The sequence below is a fragment of the Macaca mulatta genome, chromosome 7 (assembly GCF_049350105.2).
Source record: "Macaca mulatta isolate MMU2019108-1 chromosome 7, T2T-MMU8v2.0, whole genome shotgun sequence".
Classification (NCBI taxonomy): domain Eukaryota; kingdom Metazoa; phylum Chordata; class Mammalia; order Primates; family Cercopithecidae; genus Macaca; species Macaca mulatta.
Window position 1 is genome coordinate 147,774,000 of NC_133412.1, and position 24,190 is coordinate 147,798,189.

Below are 24,190 nucleotides of genomic sequence, written 5' to 3' on the forward strand. Positions count from 1 at the left end.
TGAGGTCACACTGGATTAGGGAGGACCCTAAATCCAATGACTGCACCCTTATGAGAAGAAGACAACACAGAGACACACAGACACACACAAGGAAGAAGGCCATGTGATGACTGAGGCGGGGTCAAGGTCATGCAGCTACAAGCCAAGGAAGGCCAAGGATTGCACCAGATATGCTAGCAGAGAGGCATAGAACCTTCTCCCTCAGAGTCTCAGAGGGAACCAATCCTGCCACCTTGATTTTTGGATTTCCAGCTCCTGAGCTGTAAGAGCATAAATTTCTGCTGTTTTAAACCACTCAGTTTGTTATGGAAGCCTTAGAAAACTAACACAGGGGCCAGGTGCAGTGGCTCATGCCTGTAATCCCAGCACTTAGGCCAAGCCAGGAGGATCGCTTGAACCCAGGAGTTAGAGGCCAGCCTGGGCAACATGGTGAAACCACATCTATAAAAAAATACAAAAATTAGCCGGGTGTGGCGGTGCACACCTGTAGCCTCAGCTATTTGGGAGGCTGAGATGGGAGGATCGCTTGAGCCCAGGAGGTCGAGGTTGCAGTGAGCTGTGACATTACACTCCAGCCTGGGTGACAGCATGATACCCTGTCTCAAAAAAAAAAAAAAAAATTCCAGGGCTCCAGGGAGGGGGATAGCAAGGGCCAAGGCCCTGAGGTGGGAGCATCTCCAGCATGTTTGAGGAAGATACAGTCAGCTGGCAGAGCAGAAGCAGGATGAACACGGGCTGTGAGTGGTGAGGGTGGACAGTGGGGATGTCAGAAAGACTGTGGGGCCAGATCATGTAGGGCCACCCTTGTGGCAAGCCCTTGATAAGAGGGAGCTTTTCCACTTTGGACAAGGGTCCCAGCTGGAATGTGCTGTAGTGAGTGGGTGTGGTTGGCCCCCATGATCTCCGTCCCTGGGGTTATACCTTTGAATATGTTATGTTAAATGGCAAAAGGAAATTAGGGTTTCCGATGGAATTAAGGTTGCCAATCAGTTGATCTTAAAATAGAGAGATGGTACTGGATTACCTGGTGGGCCCAGGGTCATGACATGGGCCCCTAAAAGTAGAGGGAGGCAAGGGAGTGAATCATGGAGAGAGACAGCCAAAGAGGCAGGCAGAGGGGAGACCCAAACACAGAGTCCACCTGCTGCTGCTGGCTTTGAAGATGGAGGAAGGTGGCCTCAAGCCAAGGAATGAGGGCAGCTCCTGATACGGCCCTCAAGTGACAGCCAGCAAGGAAATGGGGCCTCAGTCCTACAACTGCAAGGGACTGAATTCTGCAGATAACCTGAATGAGCAAGAAAACTGAGCCCCCTTAGAGCCCCAGGAGCCTGTTGACACCTCGATTTCAGCCTGGTGAGACCCGTTTCAGATGTGTGACCTCTACAGCTGTAGAGAAACAAATGTGTGTCGTTTGAACCTGCTAATTTTGTGATTGTGTGTCACGGCAGCCATAGAAAATGAACACAGTGGATAAAGAGGTGGGGTGTGCAGAGAGAAGGCGATCCAGAGGAGAGGGAGCGACCAGGCAGGAGCAGCCTGCTGGGAGCCACCATCACGGGGTCACAGCTCCCCAGACACACCCCAGCCACCCTACTCAGGGCTCAGCACTGCCCTTCAGGCCCCTTGTTGCCCATATTGTGACCAAGCCTGCTTAGGCTTTTTTTTTTTTTTTTTTGAGACAGAGTTTCACTCTTGTCACCCTGGCTGGAGTGCAATGGTGCGATCTCAGCTCACTGCAACCTCCATCTCCGAGGTTCAAGTGATTCTCCTCGAGCCTGTGTAGGATGTCTCCAGGGCTCAGCCTCTAGGTCCTCAGGTCTGCACAAGGAGCAAACCCAGCGGAGGTCCCTCCCATTCTTGACACCTCCCCTTAACCTCCTCTCCCCTAGGGCTGGTGACAATGGTCCTGGTGGAATGACTGTATCCCAAGCCAGCCAAAGCCATTACTGGACCTGCTGACCCCTGAGGCTGAGTCTGGACTCTGATTTCTTCCCATAACAGGTCTACACCTGTTCTGTGTACATTGCATACACACACACACACGCACACACACACACACACACTCCAGTTTCCTCTGCTCTTTGCCATCTCCTCCCATCCAACCAAGTCCTCACAGCAAAGAGATCCTGCCCACTGACAGGAATCATGTATTGAATACTAACTCATATCAGGTACCACGCTAAGTGTTCTACTCACATGGTCTCATTTAATCTTTCCTGTCATCCTATCAGGTGGACACTATTGGCTCAGAGAGGTTAGGGTGAGTGCCTATTGACACACAGCTGGTGAGTGGTAAATCCAGAATTAGAACACACCAAAGCCTGGGCTCTAACCCTCATTACTCAAAATATGGTCCAGTAGCATCAGCATCCCGTGGGACCACATTAGAGTTGCTTATCCCAGACCTGCCGAATCAGAACCTGCATGTTGACAAGTTCCCAGGTGACTCACCTACTGGTTTCATTTTGAGAAGCGCTGGTCTAAACCACTGCTTTCCAAAGCCTGCTGGTTGTAGATTCTGGTAACCAGCCCTCTCCCCATCTCTCAAGGCCCTTCCCAGCGCCTGGCTTTTGCTCTCCAGGTAAGGCAGGCACTCTGCCCAGCCTTGGGAAAGAAGCCAGGACATGAGGCTCAAGGGAGTCTCCAGACCCCTCCAGCCAGCCCAGACAACAGCTGGACAGCATCAGTCCACGTCTGGCCCTCTGTAGGGCACCCTGCCTGCTGCCTGAGACACTCCTGGCTTCTCCCTCTGGTCTTCCTCCGGGACACAAGTCGCTCGGTCTCTGCCTGCCTCCTAAAGGGGGCCTCTGGCCATCACCAATTCCTGCAGTGTTCTCCTCCCCAGACATTTGCCTCCCCAACTCCTAGAATGCCCCCTGCATCATGTCACCACCTCTATCTGGACACACAGGGCCTGTCCAAGTTGCTATCAGGAGAGAGGCCAGCGACTGCTTGGGAAACCTGGCCAAGGTCACAGGAAATGTCTGACACCACCAGGCAAGCAGGATTTGGCCTCCTAAAGCAAAACACAGCTGGGCCAGCAGCTGGGCCAATAGCAGGGCGCTCCCAGATTTCATGGCATTGAGGCCCCAGGGCACAGAGAGACTAGGCTGGCTTGGAGGCTGCAGCTCATTAAGAACATCACAGTAGCCCCTGGCCAGGGAGCCTGTGAAAATCAAAGAGGACAGCCCTGCTGTGGGCCAGAGACGTCACCCAGGACCTCTGCCCTCCACTGCCTGTCACACACAGGAAACCTTCACTGGGGGATGGAAGGCTCACATTGCCCATCCTCCTGGCCTCGCAGCCTCCCCTCTCCCCATCACCTAGCCTCATTCATTTATCCATTTAACTTACACTGATTGAGCACAGAAGTGTACCAGGCATGGTGTTAGGTACCAGGGACACATTGGTGAATGAGCAGGACACAGTCCCTGTGAGTTCCCAGGTAGCTCCCGGTCCAGTGAGCAAATGGACAGACCATCTAAAGGCAGGGTGAAAAGTGCTGCGCTAGGGAAAGATGGAGCACCCACCGTGGGAACTGGCAGGGGCCTCACCTCCTCCTGCCCTCTGAGCAACACATGGGGTGATGCCCTTGGCTGCAGGTACGGGCTGAGGGTCCAGTGCCAAGTGGGCCCTTTTGTTAGGCTAACTCTGTAGTTTGGACCCAGTGTCAGAGCAAATATGGACTGAGCAGTTTTGATGGGCCAGGCACTGTTGGGGGAGCTGTAGAGAAATCCAAAGCACAGGCCACTGGGTCGACAAGCGGCTGCAGGTGCAGGGCACAGATGCACAGGATGTGTGCCAGAGAGTAAGTGCTGCGGGGGCCAGAGAGCCTAGTGAATGTGATTCACCTTGAAGAATGGGGAGGAGTCAGACGGGCAGCAAGATGTGACGGGGGACTTCAAATGACTCCGACTCAAGAGTGTGAGAGACAGAGTGACGTGCCCAGCAACCCCTGCTCCCAGCACACACCCTGCCCAGCAATCCCCGCTCCCAGGACACACCCTGCCCAGCAACCCCGCTCCCAGCACACACCCTCATGGGATCAGTGCATCGTAAATAAATGAATCCCACAAGCCAACAGAGATGGGCAAAGCTCCGCTGGAAGGACTTCGTGCCCACCCTGGCCCTGGCTGGCCCTTGAGTTGGCACCTCTAGTATTCCTCCAGGTGCCTTACACCAGGCTTACCACCTGGGACCCTCAGCCGGGACCGATCAGAACAAGGTACCCGCACTGCCCACCTGCTCACTGCCAATCCCAGGCCCTCATTGTTATCCACCTGGGGCCCCTTAGCTCTGCTCCTTGTTTCTGCCGCAGGACCTTTGGGCCTTGGCTGCAGGGTTTGGCTCTTTTGCTCTTGACCTTGGAGTTCCCTAGGCCCTTGACCTGAGTCCATCCTTTCTTTCTTCCTCCTCCTAGCTGCCCTTGGAAAACATCTACTTGGGTGCCCAGGGCCCCGGAACCCAGCTCACCAAGAGCCTGGTCTGCCTGACCTCACCTGCTCTCAGAGTCCCTGGACACCCTTAACCTCCTTTCTTTGCTCCTCCTGCAACTCAGCCACTCTCTCCAGACCTTTCCTGCCGGAACCTAACCTCAAGGTCAGCCTCCTCTGCCTGGTTCTCCTGGGCTCTGAAAGGGCAAATCCTCTTTCCCTTTAGTTCAGCAAGGCAGGGTTGCAACATTTCAGAAAGAACTTCTTAAGTAGGAAGCGAATGGAAAAACTAACCTGAAAAACTAAAAGGAAAACACAGTCCCCTAGAAATGGACTCGTTTATAAAGTTCAGATTTCCTGTCCTGAGCTAGAAAAAGTCTAGCCAGATTGGCTGGCAAGCAGGCCAGGGAATCCTGCCCATGAACACTCTCCTTGTTCACTTTCCTTTCTACTCCCTTCTCCCACATGCTTCTTCTTCTCCCCTCTAAGGAGAGAGGCTGAAGCTGGGTGCTGAGGAAACTGAAGGGACACAGGGACCACAGGCAGAGGAGGAGGAGGTTGGGATGGGGTGTGGGAGAACGTGTATAAAGAACTTCCATGTGTGCCAGTCACTGTTCTAAGCACTTCCCTCATGTTGACTAATTTAATCTTTATGACAATTCATAACACAGGTATTATCATTGTCCCACCTTACTGATACAGAATCTGAGGCACAGAGAGGTAAGTGACTTACCTGGGGTTGCCCACCTGGGAAATGGCAAAGCCAGACTGTGAACCAGGAGGCCGTGGTCCCAGGTACATGCCCTCCTCAGCTTTATTTCAGGCACCCGAGGGCAAAGACTTCACTTCCCTCCTCTTTCCACCTCAGTCTGGCAAAGCCCAAGTCAGCCCCAACACCTACTCTCCTGCTCATATATCTGGCCATGCCAGGGAAAGCCAAGGAGGGTGGGGAGGAGGGAAGGGAAGACTGTGGTCTTCTCCACCAGCCTTCACCAAATGGTCCGAAGGAAGAAGCCCCTCCAGAAAGAGACTGAGCCCCAGATCCCGAGCCCCATGGAGAAGGGGACTTACCCAGCTGGCGGCGACTGTGGTACGGGCGGCGATTGTGGGGCGGACGGCAACTGTGGTGCTGGCGGTTGTGCTCTGGCCAAGGTGCCGTCTCCGGCCGCACTGCTCCTGCGCAGGTTGGGTGAACGCTCGGCCCAGCGTCGAGGTGCCACCCTGGAGTTCTGGGGGTCAAACTCCTCATCGGGAATGACCTCCTCGCAGCGGGCTCCACGGAAACCGGAGCGGCAGACGCAGAGCTGAGGGCGGCTGCAGGAGCCCCGGTTCTGGCACGGCGGCTGGCACACGGCTGAGGACACAGGGAGAGAGGTGACAGCAGTGGCCATGGGGCGCTGAGACCACAGCTGCCCACTCCCTCCTGTCAGAAGTACCCTCCTGAGTGCTGCCAACCCCATCACTCAAGCAGGAAGCCACTCTCCTGGCCTCAGAGGGCTCCCTGACCCATGCTTCTCCCACCTCCATCCACAGACCCCCAGGACGCGTTCACCTCTGATCTTTGGACAACCAAGACTGTGTGGCCAGCTGCAGAGTGGCTCACACCACCACGTCCCACAGAGCACCCTGAAGAGGAAGTGCACTGCCTGACACTGTGTCTATACTGAAATGTTCACTCCCACCAGACTGGAAGTCCCCTGAGGACAGACAGTGGCCCTGGAACTTAGAATAGGGACTGCCACAGAGTAGATTCTCAGTAAATATGGAGCAAATGAATGAATGAACCTCTTTGGTGGGAAAGGGCCCAACACTGGCCTGAAATTCAAGCGGTTTGAGTTGCTGGGATTTTCCTGTCACTCATGAGCTGTGTGGTCTTGAATTCACTGAGCCTCTGTTTGCTCCTAAATCACGGGAGGGGTGAACTAAGGAGGTTAGAGGACCCTATGCGTCCTTCAAAGGCATATTCAGCTTGACAGTCTCTCCTCTCCTTCCCGTTGTTCTCCATCTCCTTAGCAAGGCAGAACTCCCGACTGCGCCAGAGAAAGCACGGTGGCCAGAACACAGCTGCCGGCATCACAGCCACTGCCGGCCAGGTAAGTCCCCTCCTCTGTGGGGCCTCCGTTCAGGGCTCAGGCTGTCTCTGGATTCTGCCTCCTGGGCTGTGGGTCCAGCCAGGGGCAAGGTGGAGCTGAAACCAGGCCTTTCTCCCGGTTAGCCCTGTGCAGCATTAGCCACCAGCTCCCCAGGCTGACTCCTCTCTTCACTATCCTTCATCCCCTTGCAAATTCCAGAGTCACATCCAGTGATTACTGGCCAAGGGAACATCCCATGCAGAGGCACACACTGGGATACGGAGTCCTGCCCCTCCCCCACCAGGACTTCCACTGGGGAACATGTGTGAGCCCGGGAAGCATGGTCTGGCTCACACTGCACCCTCGAAACCCAACGCCTCATTCATTCATTCATTCATTCATTCATTCATTCATTCAATAAATAGCTGCTGAGCCCTAGTGAGTGCCAGGCACTGGGACAAAGTTCTTGTCTGCCTGGGGCTTGTGGTAAAGGACACTAACAGGAAGCAAGAAAACAATAGCATGATGTGGCCTCAGGCAGTTTCAAGGGCTGTGAAGACAATTAACCCAGGTGATGCAGGGGTTCAGGCCCAACCAGGAGACTCAGATGGGGCGGCCAGGGCACCTCTCTGAAGAGAGAGATGGGAGCGTGCAAAGGAAGTGAACCCCCAAAGACCCGGGCAGTCTCCCAGGCAGAGGGCGAGGCAAAGACCGGGCTCTGGAGGCTGGAAGGAACGTGGCGTACTCGAGGAGTCGCCAGAGACCCAGGGAGACCAGGGTCTGCTGGCGGAGGGGGCGTAGGCAAAGTCAGTGAGGAAGAGGAGGCAGATACACAGACCTTGTCATCTCAGGAATCCTAAGTGCAACTGTGAAACTAGCAGGCATGGCTACCCAGACCAGATGCCTGGGTTTTGTGAGCTGAACTCTCCTTTCTGAGAAGAGCACCAGAATCCAAACCGAGGGCTGGCCAGGATAAACATCTCCAAACTTCCACCTGGCCCATGTCACAGAGACCTTCAATGGTTCCCTGGTGTCTTCAGGATTCAAGTCCATAGACGAGCACTGAAGACCGTCCTGGTCTCATCCACTCTAACATTCCTCTAAGCCAACCTGCTCCAGTCGAGCTGGCCTGCTGGCTGTGGCCCCAGGTGGCCTCTGCTCTGTCTTCTCTCTGTCTTTGCATGTGCTATGTCCTCTCTTGTTTCCCACTTGCTCTCCATTTACCTGGCTCCTACTGTTCCCCCAAGACCGACTTCCCCATGCTGGACACCCACCTCTCAGCAGCTGCTGCCTCCTTTGATTAACAGGAAAAATACTTGTGTTCGCCATTCACTGGGCATGTCCCGCATAGTGCCATTAGTTTTTGTTGTTGTTATTGTTTTTGTTGTTTGGTTTTTGTTTTCTGGTTTTTGTTTTTGAGACGGAGTTTCACTCTTGTTGCCCACGCTGGCGTGCAATGGCGCCATCTCAGCTCACTGCAACCTCCGCCTCCCGGGTTCAGGATGATTCTCCTGCCTCAGTCTCCCGAGTAGCTGGGATTACAGGCATGCGCCACCACACCCCGCTAATTTTGTATTTTTAGTAGAGACGGGGTTTCTCCATGTTGGTCAGGCTGGTCTCAAACTCTCAACCTCAGGTGATCTGCCTGCCTTGGCCTCCCAAAGTGCTGGGATTACAGGCATGAGCCACCGTGCGAGGCCACTGCCATTAGCTTTTTTTATGCACATGTCTCAATTTCCTGACTCATACAGTCAGCTCCTTGAAGTGTAGTGACTATCTCTTACACCTCGTTGTATCTTTAGCTCCTAACATATGCCTAACAATAACACTATTATTATTATTTTTATTATGGTGGCTACTCTCTGATGAGTGCTGACAATAGCCCTGGCACCGTGCTCTGCATACACGCTCTCACTGAAGCTTCTCAACAATCCTATGCAGCAGGTGTGACTATGATTCCTATTTTACAGATAATGCTGCTGAAGCTCAGAGAGGTTAAGAGACTTGCCTGAGGTCACCCAGCTAGTTAATAGTGGAGCCAGGATTCAAATCCAGTTCTGTGTGACTGAGAAGCCCAGGCTCTTTCCACCCCACTGACTCCCTGAAGGGTGGGCATGGTTCTTCCTCTTCCTCTCTACTATCTCTGAGCCTTGGCCCAGAGCTGATAAGGAAACAAAGGGGATCTGTTGGCTTCAAGTCAGCCACCAAATGCACCCTTGGGAATTCTGCCCTGAGAAACTGCACATCCCAATTGGCCCTGACAGTGGAGACCCCAGGACCCCACACCCTTCCAAAGCCCACACAGAATTTTAAAATAATGATGGAGGATGTATGTCAGCTCATGGGTTTATCCAGTGAGCATTCGTAGAGCACTCACTGGGTGTGAAGCTTGTGATACTGTCTCTAGTACACTGTCTGACATGGAAAGTAGAACACATAGGTTATAGGACAAGTGCTACGCCAGCTGGACCCTCTAACCCAGGCTGAGGCAGGCAGTAGGGAAAGTCAGGGAAGGCTTCTTGGAGGAGGTGATGCTGACCAGAGACACAAAGGATGAAAAATTGGACATTGTGCACCAAGGGCACTCAAGACCAGTCTATCAGCAGAGAGTGTGGGAAATACCAGGTTTTAATAGCATTCCAACCACAAGTTGGCCTGGGAGGCCAGAGCATTTTTCCTCGTGCCCAGGCACCTCTTCCTGGCAGGCTCCAGGCCTCTAGGTAGAACCATGTCAGAATTGCAACCCAGAGCACTTCCCCAAACACAAACTGCCACCATGGCAGGATTTTGGCCTGGCCACCGCTCTATCTGCCCAAGCACACTTTGTCCTCACCTGACCACCTGCCAGGCCCCTGTCACCACCACCACCACAGGAAACATGGTCAGCTGGGGCCAGCCCAGCAGCCATGTCAGTGCTAGTGAACGTGGAGGAAGCAGATGTGCCCAGGGCAGGTCTCGGCCTTGGGGATTTTTTAGGGAGGGAATAGAATGGGAAGGCCTGAGTGATTTCCCACATAGACCCACACCTCTCTGCCACAGAGACCCAAAGGCTGGCATGGGTGAGAGGAAGGTCATGCAGCTTCCACCTCTGAGTGTGTGGTCCTTGCCCGGAGGATGGCCTTTGGAAAACAGTCTAGCTTCCACCCTTCCCCTCCTGAGCCCTGAGAACAGCCCATCCTTCACATTAACAATAAGATCCTTCATACAAATGGCCAACAAATATACGAAAAAATGTTCAACATTACTCATCATCAGGGAAATGCAAATTAAAACCACAGTGAGATACCATCTTATCCCAGCCAGAATGCTCTTTACTAAAAAGTCACAAAACAATTGATGTTGGCACAGACATGGGGAAAAGGGAACACTTATACACTGCTGGTGGGAATGTAAATTAGTGCCGCCCCTATGGAAAACAGTATGGAGATTTCTCAAAGAACCAAATAGGTCAACTATTCAATCCAGCAATCCCACTACTGAGTAAAGGTGAAGAAGTCATACTATCAAAAAGACACCTGCGGGTGTATGTTTATTGCAGCACAATTCACGATTGCAAAGATATGGTACCAACTAAAGTGCCCATCAACCAATGAGTGAATAAAGAAAATGTGGTGAAACCCTGTCTCTACTGAAAATGCAAAAAATTAACCAGGTGTGGTGGTGGGCGCCTGTAATCCCAGCTACTCAGGAGACTGAGGCAGAGAATCACCTGAACCCAGGAGTGAGCCAAGATTGTGCTACTGCACTCCAGCCTGGGCGACAGAGTGAGACTCCACCTCAAAATAAATAAATAAATAAATACATAAATAAAAGAAAATGTGATATATATTCACCATGGAATATTACTCAGCCATTGAAAAGAATGAAATAATGACTTTTTGCGGCAACTTGGATGGAGCTGGAGGCCATTATTCTAAGTGAAGTAGCTCAGGAATGGAAAACCAAATACATGTCATCATTTACAAGTGGGAGCTAAGCTATGGGTATGAAAAGGCATACAGAGTGATATAATGGACTTTGGAGACTCAGAAGGGAAAGAGTGGGAAGGGGTGTGGAATTAAAAACTACATATTGGGTAAAATGTACACTACTCAGGTGATGGGTGCACTAAAATCTTAGACTTCACCACTAAACAATTTATCCATGTAACCAAAAACCATTTGTTCTCCAAAAGCTATTGAAATATATATACACACACACACACACACACACACACATATATATATATATAAAATACCTTTCACTGTCTAGAAATCCAAGACCCCAAACCCTGTGAGCCAAGCCCCTGTGGCTCGCCACGACTCACTTAGCTCTGGTTCTGCCTCACTTGCTAATAATGCATTCCGAAAACATTTAGTGAGCACCTGATTTTGATCAGACTGGGTGCCGAAGGCAGAAAGGTGAACAAGACTGAGCCCTGCATAGGGGGAAGCCCTGGCTAGTGGGGGTTCCCACACTCCTAGAATCCATTTTCCAAGCAGGGAATTAGGTCCTCAGTGAGGGTTAGGGCTGGCAAACTTTGGTTGGTACAATGAACAAACAACTCATGGGAAATGAGTGGTTAGGGGGGAACTGCGGAAATGGCATTTAATATACAATAGCCTAGTAAATCAAGTTCTAAAAGGCTTCCAAACCAGCCAGACGTGTTGGTGGGAAAAACCCCCTCAGGAAGGTAACCCTTTTGAATCAACCATGTAGGATGCTGTGCAGAGGCCCAATCTGCTGAGGCAGAGCCTCCAACAAGTTTCAGGTTTTTGGAGGTTTAGAACCAGCTCTCGCCGGCTTCACTCGCATCCCCTCTTGTTTTCACAAGTCTCAGCAAGATGCCGACCGGGCTTCCTCACGGAAATGTAAGCATTGTGTTTTGAGCTGAGTGTTTGCGTTACGGAACTGGAGTATGTAGACTCCTGTCCTCTCTCTCCACTCCCCTGAAAGTCACCCCTAAATGGTCCATGATGGTGGCTTCCAGTGCCTGTCTATGAATGGGACTGTTCTGACAGTTTTTACTGGTCTGCCATAAAGTCAGGAAAAGAAACCCTTTCCTGGGTTGTTTCTTTTTCATAGGCTGTATTTTTCCCATCTAAAGAGTGTCTTTTGCGATGATGTCTTTTCTATATTTTTGGAGTTAAAATGTTCTTTTTAATTAAAGGTGATGGCAAGTGGTAATTAGCTTTGTTTCTTGTTTTTTTCCTAATGGCTTCACTTGGAAAAATGAAAAGCTGGCCACTGTAGGTTGGTACTTAAGATATTTTTGGAAACATTACTGGTGCATGAAGTCCAGTGACCCTTTGGGAGGGAGGGGCAATCGTGGTCATGTGTCCTTTTGTTTAAAGGAGGCTGAAGTGAAACATTCCTATTCCAAATGAGCACGATTTCAAAACTTAAATATCCAAAAGGAAATCAGCCATCTCAGAACCTCCAGTGGCAGAGGCTATTGCTTAAAACAAAAAAAGGAAATGCTGAGGTCCCAGGAGAGGCAGTTCCATGCAGTGCTGTGGGAATTTTAAGAGAGAAAACCTCCATCCATGGTGGGCCAGCGAGTTTCATGCCTCCAATTTTTCCTCAACAGTAGAGATCCTAGAGGTGGGTGCAATGGCTCATGCCTGTAATCCCAGCACTTTAGGAGGCTGAGGCTGGAGGACTGCCTCAGTCCAAGAGTTGCCCAGCCTGGGCAACATAGTGGGATCCCAACTCTACAGAAAAAATCTTAAAACTTAGCTGGGTATGATGGTGCCCACCTCTAGTCTTAGCTACTTGTGAGGCTAAGGTGGGAGGAATCATTTGGGCTCAGGAGTTTGAGGCTGCAGTGAGCCATGATGGCACCAGTGCACTCCAGCCTGGGCAACAGAGCAAGACCCTGTCTCTAAAAATATATATAAATAAGTGAAAATTTAAATGAGTAAAGATCATGCCTTATACTTCAGAAATCAACCCAGTATGGGTTATGTGGCTCTAATGAATCTCCACTTGATTATTGGTCCGTTTATCGAGCATGATACCGTGATGTCCACATTTAGCCTCCGGGAGTTGATCTGCAGAAGACGGAATACCCCCCAGCCCCTGGGACAGTACCCTCGGACAACCGGAAGACTACACTGTCACGTAGCCTCCTCACGCTCGCTTGCCAATGTCGGTCTTTAGCCATTCATAATTTGGGTTCCTCCGGGATCCTTTCTTTTCCGTACCCCCTCACCCGCTCTTCACTGAGCATTAGAGGGGTGGAAAGTCCCAGCTTTGGGTGTTCAGCTCTGTGGAGGCAGCAGGACGCCAAAAGGCGAGGGGAATAAAAGAAAACTCCTGAAATTGCTTTAAAAGCAAGAAATAAAAGGCATTGTTCCCCTAATCCCCCCATGTTCCTAGTTGAGCCCCTTCTCCCCTCACTCTACCCCAGAACAGTCAACAAAGGTTTGCTCAGATTTTCCACACAAAACCCCTACTTTTGGGAAGGGACCAAACTCAGAATGGGCAGGCCTGGGAGAGATTCTAGAAACAGCCCTCCCGACCACCCCATGCAGGCTGCTCCCACCATTTGCTCGGAGCCCCTGTTGATTAGCTACTGGGTAGTAGCAAGAACACGGGGTGGGGGGCAGGAGGATTGGTTTGGTTTGACCCCAGCTCTGCTACATCTCAGCTGCATGACCCTGGACACATGTCATCTCGCTGAGATGTCTCCACCAGTGTGTCAGTGGCCTCGTCCACGATATGGGGCTGATAATTACTGCTTCAAAGAGCTGTTGTGAGTCTCAGCTGAGCACCTGGATGTGGGCGTACTTTGTTCTCTCTAAAGCTGTGCTGTTCAAGAGAGTCTCACACTGTAGCCAGGAACTGTATGTGGTTATTTAAATTTAAATGGATACAGATTAAATAAAATTTAAAATTCAGTTCTTTCAGTCTCACAAGCCATATTTCAAGTGCTTGACACCCACATGTGGCTCACGGCTACCACAATGGACAGCAAGATACAGAACATTTCCATCATCACAGGAAGTTCCACTGGCCAGCACAGCAAAGCTTAAAACAACAGCAAAACAAATCACTCCCCCAGAAGCAAGAGGGCCTCTGAGCGTCTCAGCTATGACCCTTTCCCCAGGAAGGGGCAATGTCAACTCAGGCCCTCAGGATAAAAATCTAATCTAGTTTATAGGGTTGTTGTGAGGATTAAAAATTAACAATATGAAGTGCTTAGAATCGTACCTGGCACACAGTAAGAGCTACCGAGTTCATATCACTCATCCCCAAAACCAACTCTATATAGATTGTTATACCCATTTTATGGATGAGGCCCTGTGGCTAGAAAAGGTCCAGTCACTTGCCCCAGGACACAGAGCTGGGACTCAAACATGTCTCCAGGGATCAGGCCCTGGTTACAGAGATGAACAACCAAGGGCTGTGGGGCTGGGTGGGGACTGCTTTCCAGGTGTCAAATATAGCCAGGCCCCTCCCCACCCCCACCCTACCCCCAGGCAAGGCGTTTGTCATCAGCTCTCTTTCCTGGGCCCCAGAGACACCTTCTCATCTATTACCGTTAGATAGAGGAGGCAGAGACTTCAGGGTGGGCCCCTCCAGCCTCTCCCTCTTCAGTGGCTTCCAGTGCCACCCACTCTGGTCTGGGGGAGCAACTTCAACTCCAGACTCTGGGCCCAGCTCTCCCACTCCTGAAGCTCAGCTGCTTCCCAGGTTAAACCTCCATTTTCCCTAAAATCTGTGCCAGTGGGATGCTAAGACCCTATCCGCTGAGCCACCCGATCCCCTCCTCAGGTCGGCGCCCTGCCCCCTTTCACAGCTAGAGGCCTTCGCAGACGGAACAGTTTGCACCTCATCCATAGGATTTACCTCAGACCTCCCTGGGCACCCGACTTGGACCCCCACCTGGAGACCTCAGTTTGCTCCTGGAATCTGCTTACTGGGGGGTCCACCTGTGGCCCTGAGCTGTTTCTCTACAACCTTGACTTTTGGTTTCCAGGGGAGGGACCCTGATGTCAGAGATCCCCTAGCCCAGGGAATCCCTGTCTGGCTGACACGCACCCTCGGAATCCACCCTCGGAATCCACCTCAGAATCGCTCTCTCCACTCTCAAGCTCTGCCCAGGGGCTGTGTCTCCCAGGCCCTGACTGAGGGCCCAAGCCCCCAGGCTGTGGGAGAAGTCAGGGCCTCAGGGGCTCCCCAGCTCCCATACAGCTGTGCCGGGGCCACGGCTCAGGACGGCTGGAAACCGCACTGGGGCTCCGGGGCCGGCCAAGTGCCCAGCTCCAAAATAGCAGTTGTGTTCACATAAAAGCTCCTAATGAGAGAAAGATGCCGTTCTTGGCCCCTCACTTGCTCTCTGCAGACGCTGTCTGGCAGGCCAAGAGGGCCTCTACCGTTTGGCGGCTGGAGGGGAGGAAGGGGAGGTGTGAGTCAGACCTTGGCCCCCAGCCCTTCAGCATGGACCGCCCTGTTAATTGCATTAACAAATGCTGCAAGGCTGGGCCAGGTGGGGGCCGGGGAGCCGCGGGGCCAGGGGCTGGGGCAGAGAGCAGCCCCAATCCCACTGGCTCCAGCAGGCATGAGGAGGAAGACTCTGGGCCCAGTTCAGGGCTGAGAGGCCTAGGCTCCTCTCCAGCTGCTGCCCCAAAGCAGAGAAGAGTTGCCTAACCATCCCCACAGTCCCAAGGCTTTTCTGGGAGGAAGCCTCAGTGCCAGAGGGGCCCCAGAGGTGAGACAGGCTGGGAGGGGTCCCTGGGGATGAGTCTTTTCTAGAGAAGCGGCTTCCAGGGGAGACAGTTCTAGGCTGGAGTGGATCCAGCCACCCTCCCACGGCAGCACCAGCCCCACACCCAGGCCCGGGATGGTCGGGAAGGATGAGCACACCACTCCAAATACTGACAACTCAGAGAGGCCAGGGCAGGGGCATGAAGGACAGTGTGGCCCTGCAGTCAGAGACCCGTGTTTGAGTTCTGACTGTGGGACCTCACCTGGGGCCAGTTTCCTCGCCTCTGTGGGCCTCAGTGTTGTTCTCTGGAAAATAGTAAGGCATTCAAATGCATGACTTGCCAGGATGGCAAACAAGAGAGACTGTCCTTTGGGGGCTTCCAATTTAGTCAGAGGGACTGTCACTCAATAGCTAAACAAAGAAGTGGAGCACGACGGACGTGATGGCTCATGCCTATAATCCCGGCACTTTGGGAGGCCGATGCGGGTGGATCACCTGAGGTCAGGAGTTCAAGACCAGTCTGGCCAACATGATGACACCTCTCTACAAAAATACAAACATTGGTCGAAACATCTCTACAAAAATAAAAAAATTAGTTAGGCATGATAGCACACACCTGTAATCCCAGCTACTTGAGAGGCTGAGGGAGAACTGCTTGAAGCTGGGAGGCGGAGGTTACAGTGAGCCAAGATGGCGCCATTGCACTCCAGCCTGGGTAACAGAGCCGGACTCTGTTTCAAAAATAAATAAATAAATAAAAATAAAAACAAACAAGTGGAGCAGAACTTGGTATGTGAGGGATGGAAGAGACAGTCGAGGGCCCAAGATCCAGAAGAACAAGGCCAGTGGGGGCCACTCAAGCCAGAGTGGCCAGGGCAGCCCTTCTGAGGAGGATACCTCCAAACAGAGACTGGGTAGATGACAAGGGCCAGCCGCACAGAGAGATGAGGGGGAGCAGAAACAGAGGCAGCAGCGCATCCACCGGCCTGGAGACCAGTGGCCCGGGCTGCACTCGGGGAGCTGGGTGAGTGCAGAGACACCGCGGCAGGAAGGTTCAGGTGGGATGTGCTGAGGACGGCAGGGAGTGCGGGCAGCAGGCTGCAGTGTCACCCAGGAGAGCTGTGACAGGGCCCTGGCCCAGAGAGGCAGCAGGGAAGCAGGCAGGTCCATGAGGGACTGAGGAAGTAAAACAAACAGGGCTTGATAATGGGTTGATGTCAAAGCCTGAGTGAGAGGAAGGTGTCCCAGTAGCCCCTGGGTGTCTCGCTCGAGCAGTCAGGTCAATGGCGGTGCCAGTTAACAGAGTGGGTAAGACCTGCACGGGGGAGTTAGCTCAGAGGAAGGGAAGTCACGAGTTCATTTTAGACAAGTTGGGATGAGGATGTCTGGGAGGCATCAAGCGCAGATGTTGAGCAGGCAGCAGACGCGGAAGACTGGTCAGACGAGAGGCCTGGCAGAGGATTCATGTGAATCTGGGCGTCATTGGCCCAGAGACGATGTTTACATCCCCAAGGAGGCAGCAGATCGTTCCGGGAGCAATGCAAAGACAAAGAAAAGAAGAAGACCCCAGACTAAGTCCTGGGAAACCCACAGTTTAGTAGTGAGCAGAGGAGAAGCAGCAGCCAGGGACACAGGAGGGGACCAGGACAGAGAACACCATGAGGGTTTGAAGGAAGATGACAGCGTTTGGCACATCCAGGCAGAGTGAGCCCCGGGCATTACTGTAAGTATTGCATGTCAATTGTCAGGCACAGTGCCTGCCGGCACTCAATACCCAGGGGCGGTTCATGCTCCGCTTGGCTCCTATGGCCCCCCTCTTTGGGGTGAGGGACTTGGAAGGTCTGGGGAAAGTCCTGGGTAAGCCCACCATTAAGACGTCAGGTAGAGAGGGAGAAGCCAGCAAAGGAGACTGAGAAGAGGCAGCTGGGGATGGAGGGAGGAAGCTCAGTCACCCATGCCATCATTTGCCCACTCGGCTCTTTGATAAACAGGCCCCAAGCACGTACAAAGGACACAGGTGTGGAGAGAGGGCCAGGCACTCCACTAGTGTCAGCAGGACACAGCACCTGGCTTCAGGAAGCTTCCAGTCAAGGACATCTCCTAATCACCTCGTTGGACAAAGAGCCTCAGGGTAACCTGCTCCCCAGGAAGATCTCCCCAAGAAGGGTACCCCCATGCAGGCGTAAGAAATGCACAGGGTCTCTTGATGAGACTGCACCCTACATATCAGCTGCGTTCCACTGAGGTCATATAATTATTCCCCTTCGCCATCTCCCACCTTCCTCTCCACCACTCCCTGCCAACTTCGGAGTCCCCACTGGATGGTTCATCTGGAGATGAGACTTTCCTGGCTTCTGGAAGGTGCTAACCAGTTAGTGAAGATGAAAATCCCTCCCTTGCCCTGACCCCTTTTCCTAAGGCTTGTTAAGCATTTCCCATAGCAAAGTGCTGGGCTCACCGCTTTACACGTATTATTACCTCACGTAAACATCTCATTCTTATAACTACACTAGGTACTACTCTTGTCCCCATCTGACATATGGGGAAACTGAGGCAGAACCATCAACAACTTGCCCAAGATCACCGTGCTAGTAAGTTATGGAGCAAGGGTTTGAACTCAGGGAGTCTGACTCTGAAGCTGGGGCTCTTAGCCACCTTGCCACAGTCTTCCACTTTGGGATGTGGTTGGCATGAACGGGGCAAACAGGCTCTCTCAGGGAAGCCAAGGAGGAGCTCAGATCAGGAGAGACAGGGTTCTTGTAGGACTGAGATGGGGACTTGGGGAAATGCCATTCCATTGCCCATGTGATACATGCAGAAAAATCCTCAGACCCACTCCAGCGTCCATCCCCAGGATCCCCTGAACACTGTGGGGAGTTTCTGGAAAGGTCGATAGAACTTGGGCAGCAGAAAGGGCTGTCTCAGCACAGGGCCGGGGGAGGCCATGTATTATTCAGTATACACTTATGGACCCTTCACCTTGTACCCAGCATGCTGCCTGCTGGGGGTGGTGAGACACAGTCCCTGCCTTCAAAATCAAGGCCAAACATGTATAGAGTGCATCACACATGCCGGGCCTTGAACTAAACATCTGACCTAAGTGACCTCATTTGTTCCTTACAACTCTGGGAGACAGGGCCCAGTGTTGATCCTGGTTTACGGAAGAGGAAACCAAGACACAAAGACTTTAAGCAGGCTGCCCATAGCCCCTCAGCCACGTGGTGGAGCCGAGAGCTGACATTTAAATCCAGGCAGTCCAGCATGGTCTCCTGATCTAGCATTAAAATACCAGCTAAACTTAGCTTGCGCCAGGCTGTCTACACACATTTACTCATTTATCAGAAAGCACAGAGCTAAGCCCTTGCGCTCTGGAGCCAGGCTACCTGGATTCATGTCTGGGCTCTGCTGAGTCTCAGTAGCATAACTCGGACAGAAAGCCAACCTCATTTGTAAATGGGGATAAAAATCCAATGTAGCTTATAGGGTTGTTGTGAGGATTAAAAATTAACAATATGAAGTACTTAGAATAGTACCTGGCACACAGTAAGAGCTATCAAGTTCATATCATTCATCCCCAAAACCAATTCTATATAGATTGTTATACCCATTTTATGGATGAGGCCCTGTGGCTAGAAAAGGGCCAGTCACTTGCCCCAGGACACAGAGCTGGGACTCAAACATGTCTCCAGGGATCTGGTGCCAGAATCCAAAGTACATGCTCTTAATATCGAGCCTTGCTGCTGGGGGCAGGCGTGAGAGAGTAACTTGCCTGCCTCCTCCTCGACAGCTGCAGGGATTCTCTTCTGTCCTCCCCAAAGCAGCCCCAGCCCCTGTGCATCCAGGCTGAGATAAAATGAGAAGTCTAGGGAGTATTCAAATCCCCTTCCCCAGTTGGGGTGGGGTTGGGCAGGAGCCAGTCTGGGAAGAATGGACAGTCTTCCAAAAGCTGCAACTATAAACAGGACACTGTCACTCCACACCCTCCAGTTCTTCCCCTCTGCTGGGCAGGGCCCGGCAGGCCGCAGTCAGCTGCCTCCACAAATACATAAACACATAAATCCCAAGAGAGAGAGCTGGCAAAGCCACAGAAGGAAAGGCAGATACCAAGACTGGAGGAGGATTCGGCAGCCCAGCTCTAGCCCCCGCCAAGGTGGAAGGATGGGCTGGGCTTCCAGCAATGGGCACCTGCAGAACAGGGCGGAAGGAGGGCAGGCCTGGGAGACGGACTGGTGTGTGACAGTGACCTGGGATGGATTCTGCTAGAGGGAAGAGAGGGCAACTGAGCAGGAGCCAGCACTCCCTGCGCATGGGCAGTGGGTTGGGCCCGCAGATATCCGGGAGAGACTGAGTCTCCCCGTGGTTCTGGCACTAGACTTTACCCTTGGCAGTGGCGGATGTCGGCCCCCATCTCTCACCGGCCCAGGAAAGCATCCCTTCATGTGTGAAACTGCTAGGACAGAATCATGAACATTCCCTGACATTGGCAGTCTCTGCCCCAGCCAGGAGGGCAGCTGTTGGGAGAGGAGAGGGAGGTGCAGAGCCACAGGGGTGGGGGAGAGTCAGCTGACGGGGTGTGGAGCCAAGAGCCCCCCCTTCTGCGGAGCTCTGGACGAAGCCATCCAGTGCCAACATCCCACCGCCCGCCTGCGTGGTTCTCATTAGGCTTATTAGCAGCCAAATAGCAACAAGCAAACAGCACAGGGACCAGTTAATAAGCACACAGCCCTGCTGCGGGTGAGCCAACTTCAAGCAGGAGAAGCTGTTACCCACTGGCAACCCCCTCCAGGAGAGCTGCTGGCCTCTGTGCCTGGGTCAGGGTGGGTGACCAGGGGGCAGCAGGGTGAGAGGGACAGGGAGAGAAATACCAGGGGAGAAGGTACTGGCAGCATCCTGCCTCAGCATCCTGGCGCAGCACCCGCTGGGGCACGAGGATACCCCCACACACATGCGCTGGTACTGTAACAGTATGCAAACTCACTCAACCTTGAGTTTCTAGGGTTGAAACTCCAGTTTGGCAGAGAATAACGCTGGAACATCACTAGCAAGTTAGGAAACCGAGAACTTCCAGGGTTGGAGGGCCCAAGTGAGACCTATGCCCAGACCCCTCAGGCAGCTGGGGAGAAGCCCACCCCCTATGAAGCCACCCGCTGCAGCTTCAGCTCAAACCTCAGCAACACTCTCCATCAGCCAATGCTGCCTCCCAGCAAAGGCTACGCTCTCTCGAACATACCAACCCTCTTCCCCACCTCCAAGTCCCAATCTCTCCTGCCCAGGCCTCCTGAGTCCTAAAAGGCCCTGCTACTCAAAGTATGGTCCCTGGGCCAGCAGCATCAGCGTTCCTGGGAGCTGGTTAGAAACACAGAATGTCTGCCCCCCACCCAGATCTGCTGAACCAGAATCTTCTCTTTGATGTGATTCCCAGAGGACTGGGGGAACATTCAAGTTTGAGGAGCGCCCCCAAGGCAGATCTCCCTATGACTGACCCCCAACTCTCCTCAGTGATTTTTAGCCACACCTAGAATCACCTGGGATGCTGTTTAAAAAATAACAGTGCCAGACCCCAGCCCCAGCGCTTCTGCTTAGCATAAAGCCACCCGGCCACCCACATCCCTGGCTTCCCTACCCAGAGGAGTTGCTCAGAGCTGATTTTGAGTCTCAGGTTCTTTTCCAATGAGCTGTGTGGCCTTGAGCAAGTCACCACCTCTCTGAGGCTCACTTTCTTCTTCTTTAAAATTATGAGGGGCTGGGCGTGGTGGCTCACACCTGTAAGCCCAGCACTTTGGGAGGCTGAGGTGGGAGGATCACTTGAGGCCAGGAATCTGAGACCAGCAGAGCCAACGTGGTAAAACCTTGTCTTTACAAACAAAACAAAACAAAAAACAAAACCCACAAAAATTAGCCAGGCATGGTGGTAGGTGCCTGTAATACGAGCTACTTAGGAGGCTGAGGCAGGAGAATCACTTGAACCTGGGAGGCGGAGGTTGCAGTGAGCCGAGATTGTGCCACTCCACTCCAGCCTGGGCAACAGAGTGAGACTCTGTTTCAAAAAATAAATTTAAAAATTTAAAAGTAAAAATAAAATGGTGAGGGACAAGGGTTTCTCCCCGACCGGTGCCCCTGGCCACAGAGGGCCTGACCTCTGAGAGCCCCCACGCGTCCAGGTTCCTGGAAAAGGAAAGGGTGTTCAAGCAGATCTGCTTTGTTGTTCGTTTTTGAGTTTTTGGCTCTGGTTCTGTTATCTGGAGGTCCTAGAAGGGACCGAAGATTCTGCCTGAGCTGCATCTTCAGACAGGCAGAGAGGGTCAGGGCCATGAGGCCTGAGGCAGAAGCCAAGAGCTTGGTAAACCCGCATGTCCAGCCTCGTGGAAATGGGAGCAACCCCATTGCATCCTGCATCCTGTCAAGTAGGGTGTCAGGATAACCACGTTATCCTACGTCATAGAACCAAATATGATGTTCCCAGACGAGGGCATCCATCGTGCTGGGAACATCATATGTTTTGTCACACACCTGGACTATTAACTGTGAAGCCCTCCTACTGAGAAGGGCCTGGGGCTGGTCCTTGAAGGAAGGGAGCTGTTGAGACTGAGGCTTTGCAGCCAGGCTTGGGACCGGCAGAGGCAGGGGCAGCCACCTGAAGGACAGTCAGGCAGAGTTCCTGGGGAGCTGATGTGGACCCAAGAGGGGCCTGTGGGAGGAAGGAGATAGATCCAAGGGGATCCCTCAAACTCCCATATCTGCTATGGTCTGTGGGGATTCCACACTCTGGAATGCCCAGCCCCCTCTGGTGTTGGGAGGGAATGAAGCCCAGGAGATGGGAGCCCGGAGTTCTGGAGTCAGTCTGCCAAGGTCCAGCCCAAGCTCAGCACTTGCAGCAGCGGAGCTTGGCCGTCTTTCCCAAGCAACCCGAGCCTCAGCTTCCTCATCTGTAAGCCACGATGATAAACATACACCTACTTCATAAGATGACTGACAGGTCAAACTAAGATAATGCATGTGAAGAGCTTAGCGCAGTGTTGGGCAGTAGTACGTACTCAGTTGTTAGCTAATAGTAGCAGTAGCAGTAGCAGTGACAGCAATAGTACCATCACCTCCAGTTCACAGATGCAGAAAGTGAGGCCCAGAAATGAAGGTGAGATACCTGGCAGCAGGGTACAGGTATTAAGAAGAAGGACCCTGGAGTCAGGTTGTCTGGATTCAAATCCTAGCTCTGCACTTCCTGACCATGTGACCTCGGACAAGTTACCCAACTGTGCTTCGCGTTCCTCATCCACCCGCCACAGAGGATGTTTAAAGTGCACCCTGCACCAAGTGAGTGCTGTGAAGGTACTGGCTCCTGTTGTTGTTAATGCCCTTGATACCATCAGTGGAAGAGGCTCGGGCATGGAGGCTCTGGCTCTTCCCAACTCACTCCTCCGTTTCCACAAAATAAGATGGCTTTTCTCTGCTTCGAGCCAGACTGCCAGACATCAGAGTAGTCCAAGGGGAGACGGCTCCAGGCATGGGTCAGAGAGTGTCATCTGACCGTCCTGAGAGTACTGATCAGAGCCAGGGTCATCGGGCCAGGGGCCAGGGCAGAGGTGGATTCTCATCCCATGAATGGTGCCCTTGGAAATGTGGGATGCAGAGGCTCTGGGCCAAGCATGTTCTGCAGAACACAGGTGCGGACGGGCTCCTGAGACCCTGCCAGCAGTGTGAGTGGGGCCAACACAGTAGGGCAGCAGGAGGGAATGCAGGAAGCTTTGAAAATATAAGTGATTTCATTTGAGAAGCTATGTCCAGCCAGAGGCATTTTTTTTTTTTTCTTTTTGGAAAGGAGACTCACTGTGTCACCCAGACTGGAGTGCAGTGGCACGATCTTGGCTCACCACAACCTCTGCCTCCCAGGTTCAAGCGATTCTCCTGCATCAGCCTCCCAAGTAGTTGGGATTACAGGCGCCCAACACCATGCACGGCTAATTTTGTATTTTCAGAAGAGACAGGGTTTCACCATCTTGACCAGGCTGGTCTTCAACTCTCAACCTCAAGTGATCCACCCACCTCGGCCTCCCACACTGGGATTACAGGCATGAGCCACCACTCCCAGTCCCAGCTGGAGGCATTTTTAAACCTCCTCCCTTCCACTGGATATTGCCTCCACTTTAAAGAGGGGCTGCATCTCCAGGACGCAGACTAGGAAAGACGCTTCTGCTCCAGGTTCTGGAGTCCCTAAGCTTGACCTGCCCCGGGAGTAGCATGGGGAATGGCACTCCACGTCTGATACAGCGGAGTGTCTGCTACTGGTGGAGGCACTCACGTTTGATACAGTGGTTGGTGCTGTTTGCTGTTGTCCATCCTGGGCAGCACTGTCCCCCGCAGACGTTCCTCCTGTGGGGTCACCAAAACAGAGTCAACAAAAGGATGCTCAGAGCTGGGGACTATTCACAGCCCTTCCCACAGTTCCACCTTCTACAGGAAAGGCCTGGGGGAACACGGAGAGGCTGGGAAGGCTGTCCCCATTCTACGTGCAAATCTAAGATTGAATCCTGACTCTGCCATTCTCTGCATGTCCCTGGGAAACCTCACTCTCTCCATCTGTACAATGGAGATAACAATAGCTGCTTAATTGGGTTGTTACAATGGTTAAATGAGGTGAGAATGTTTAACATCTGACAGAAAGAAGGCAGTCCACTGGGGCAACAATGACAGTGATCCTAAAGCTAATAAACAAGCCAGTTCAGAGAGGTTCAGTGACTTGCCAATTCCACACAGCAGGTAAGTGCCCGAGCCTGATTCAAACCTGGGTTGGCCCAACTCTAAGCCATTCTCCAACTCTACATTGCCTCTCACAAAACAAACAAACAAACAAAACACCAAGGTCCCTGCCCTACAAATGCTGACGATCCAAGGGAAGCTGGAAGACACACATAAAACAGTCTCAAGGTCATATGAGGTGTCACCTGCCAACAAATGCACACTGAGGAGTCTCAGCCCCCAGCAGTCTGGTGCATGGA

The 24,190-nt window shown here is 52.5% G+C and overlaps 1 protein-coding gene across 2 annotated transcripts in view; it reads right to left on the reverse strand.

Annotated features, from left to right (window-relative positions):
- LTBP2 (latent transforming growth factor beta binding protein 2) overlaps positions 1-24,190 on the reverse strand; it is a 113,983-nt gene that overhangs the window by 81,501 nt on the left and 8,292 nt on the right. For both annotated transcript variants that reach the window (XM_077941395.1, XM_015144131.3), the window contains exons 2-3: positions 23,494-23,564; positions 5,505-5,787 (exon numbers count right to left, since the gene is read on the reverse strand). In XM_077941395.1, the coding sequence (XP_077797521.1) occupies positions 5,505-5,787; positions 23,494-23,564 (354 nt within the window). The remainder of the gene's footprint in view (positions 1-5,504; positions 5,788-23,493; positions 23,565-24,190) is intronic.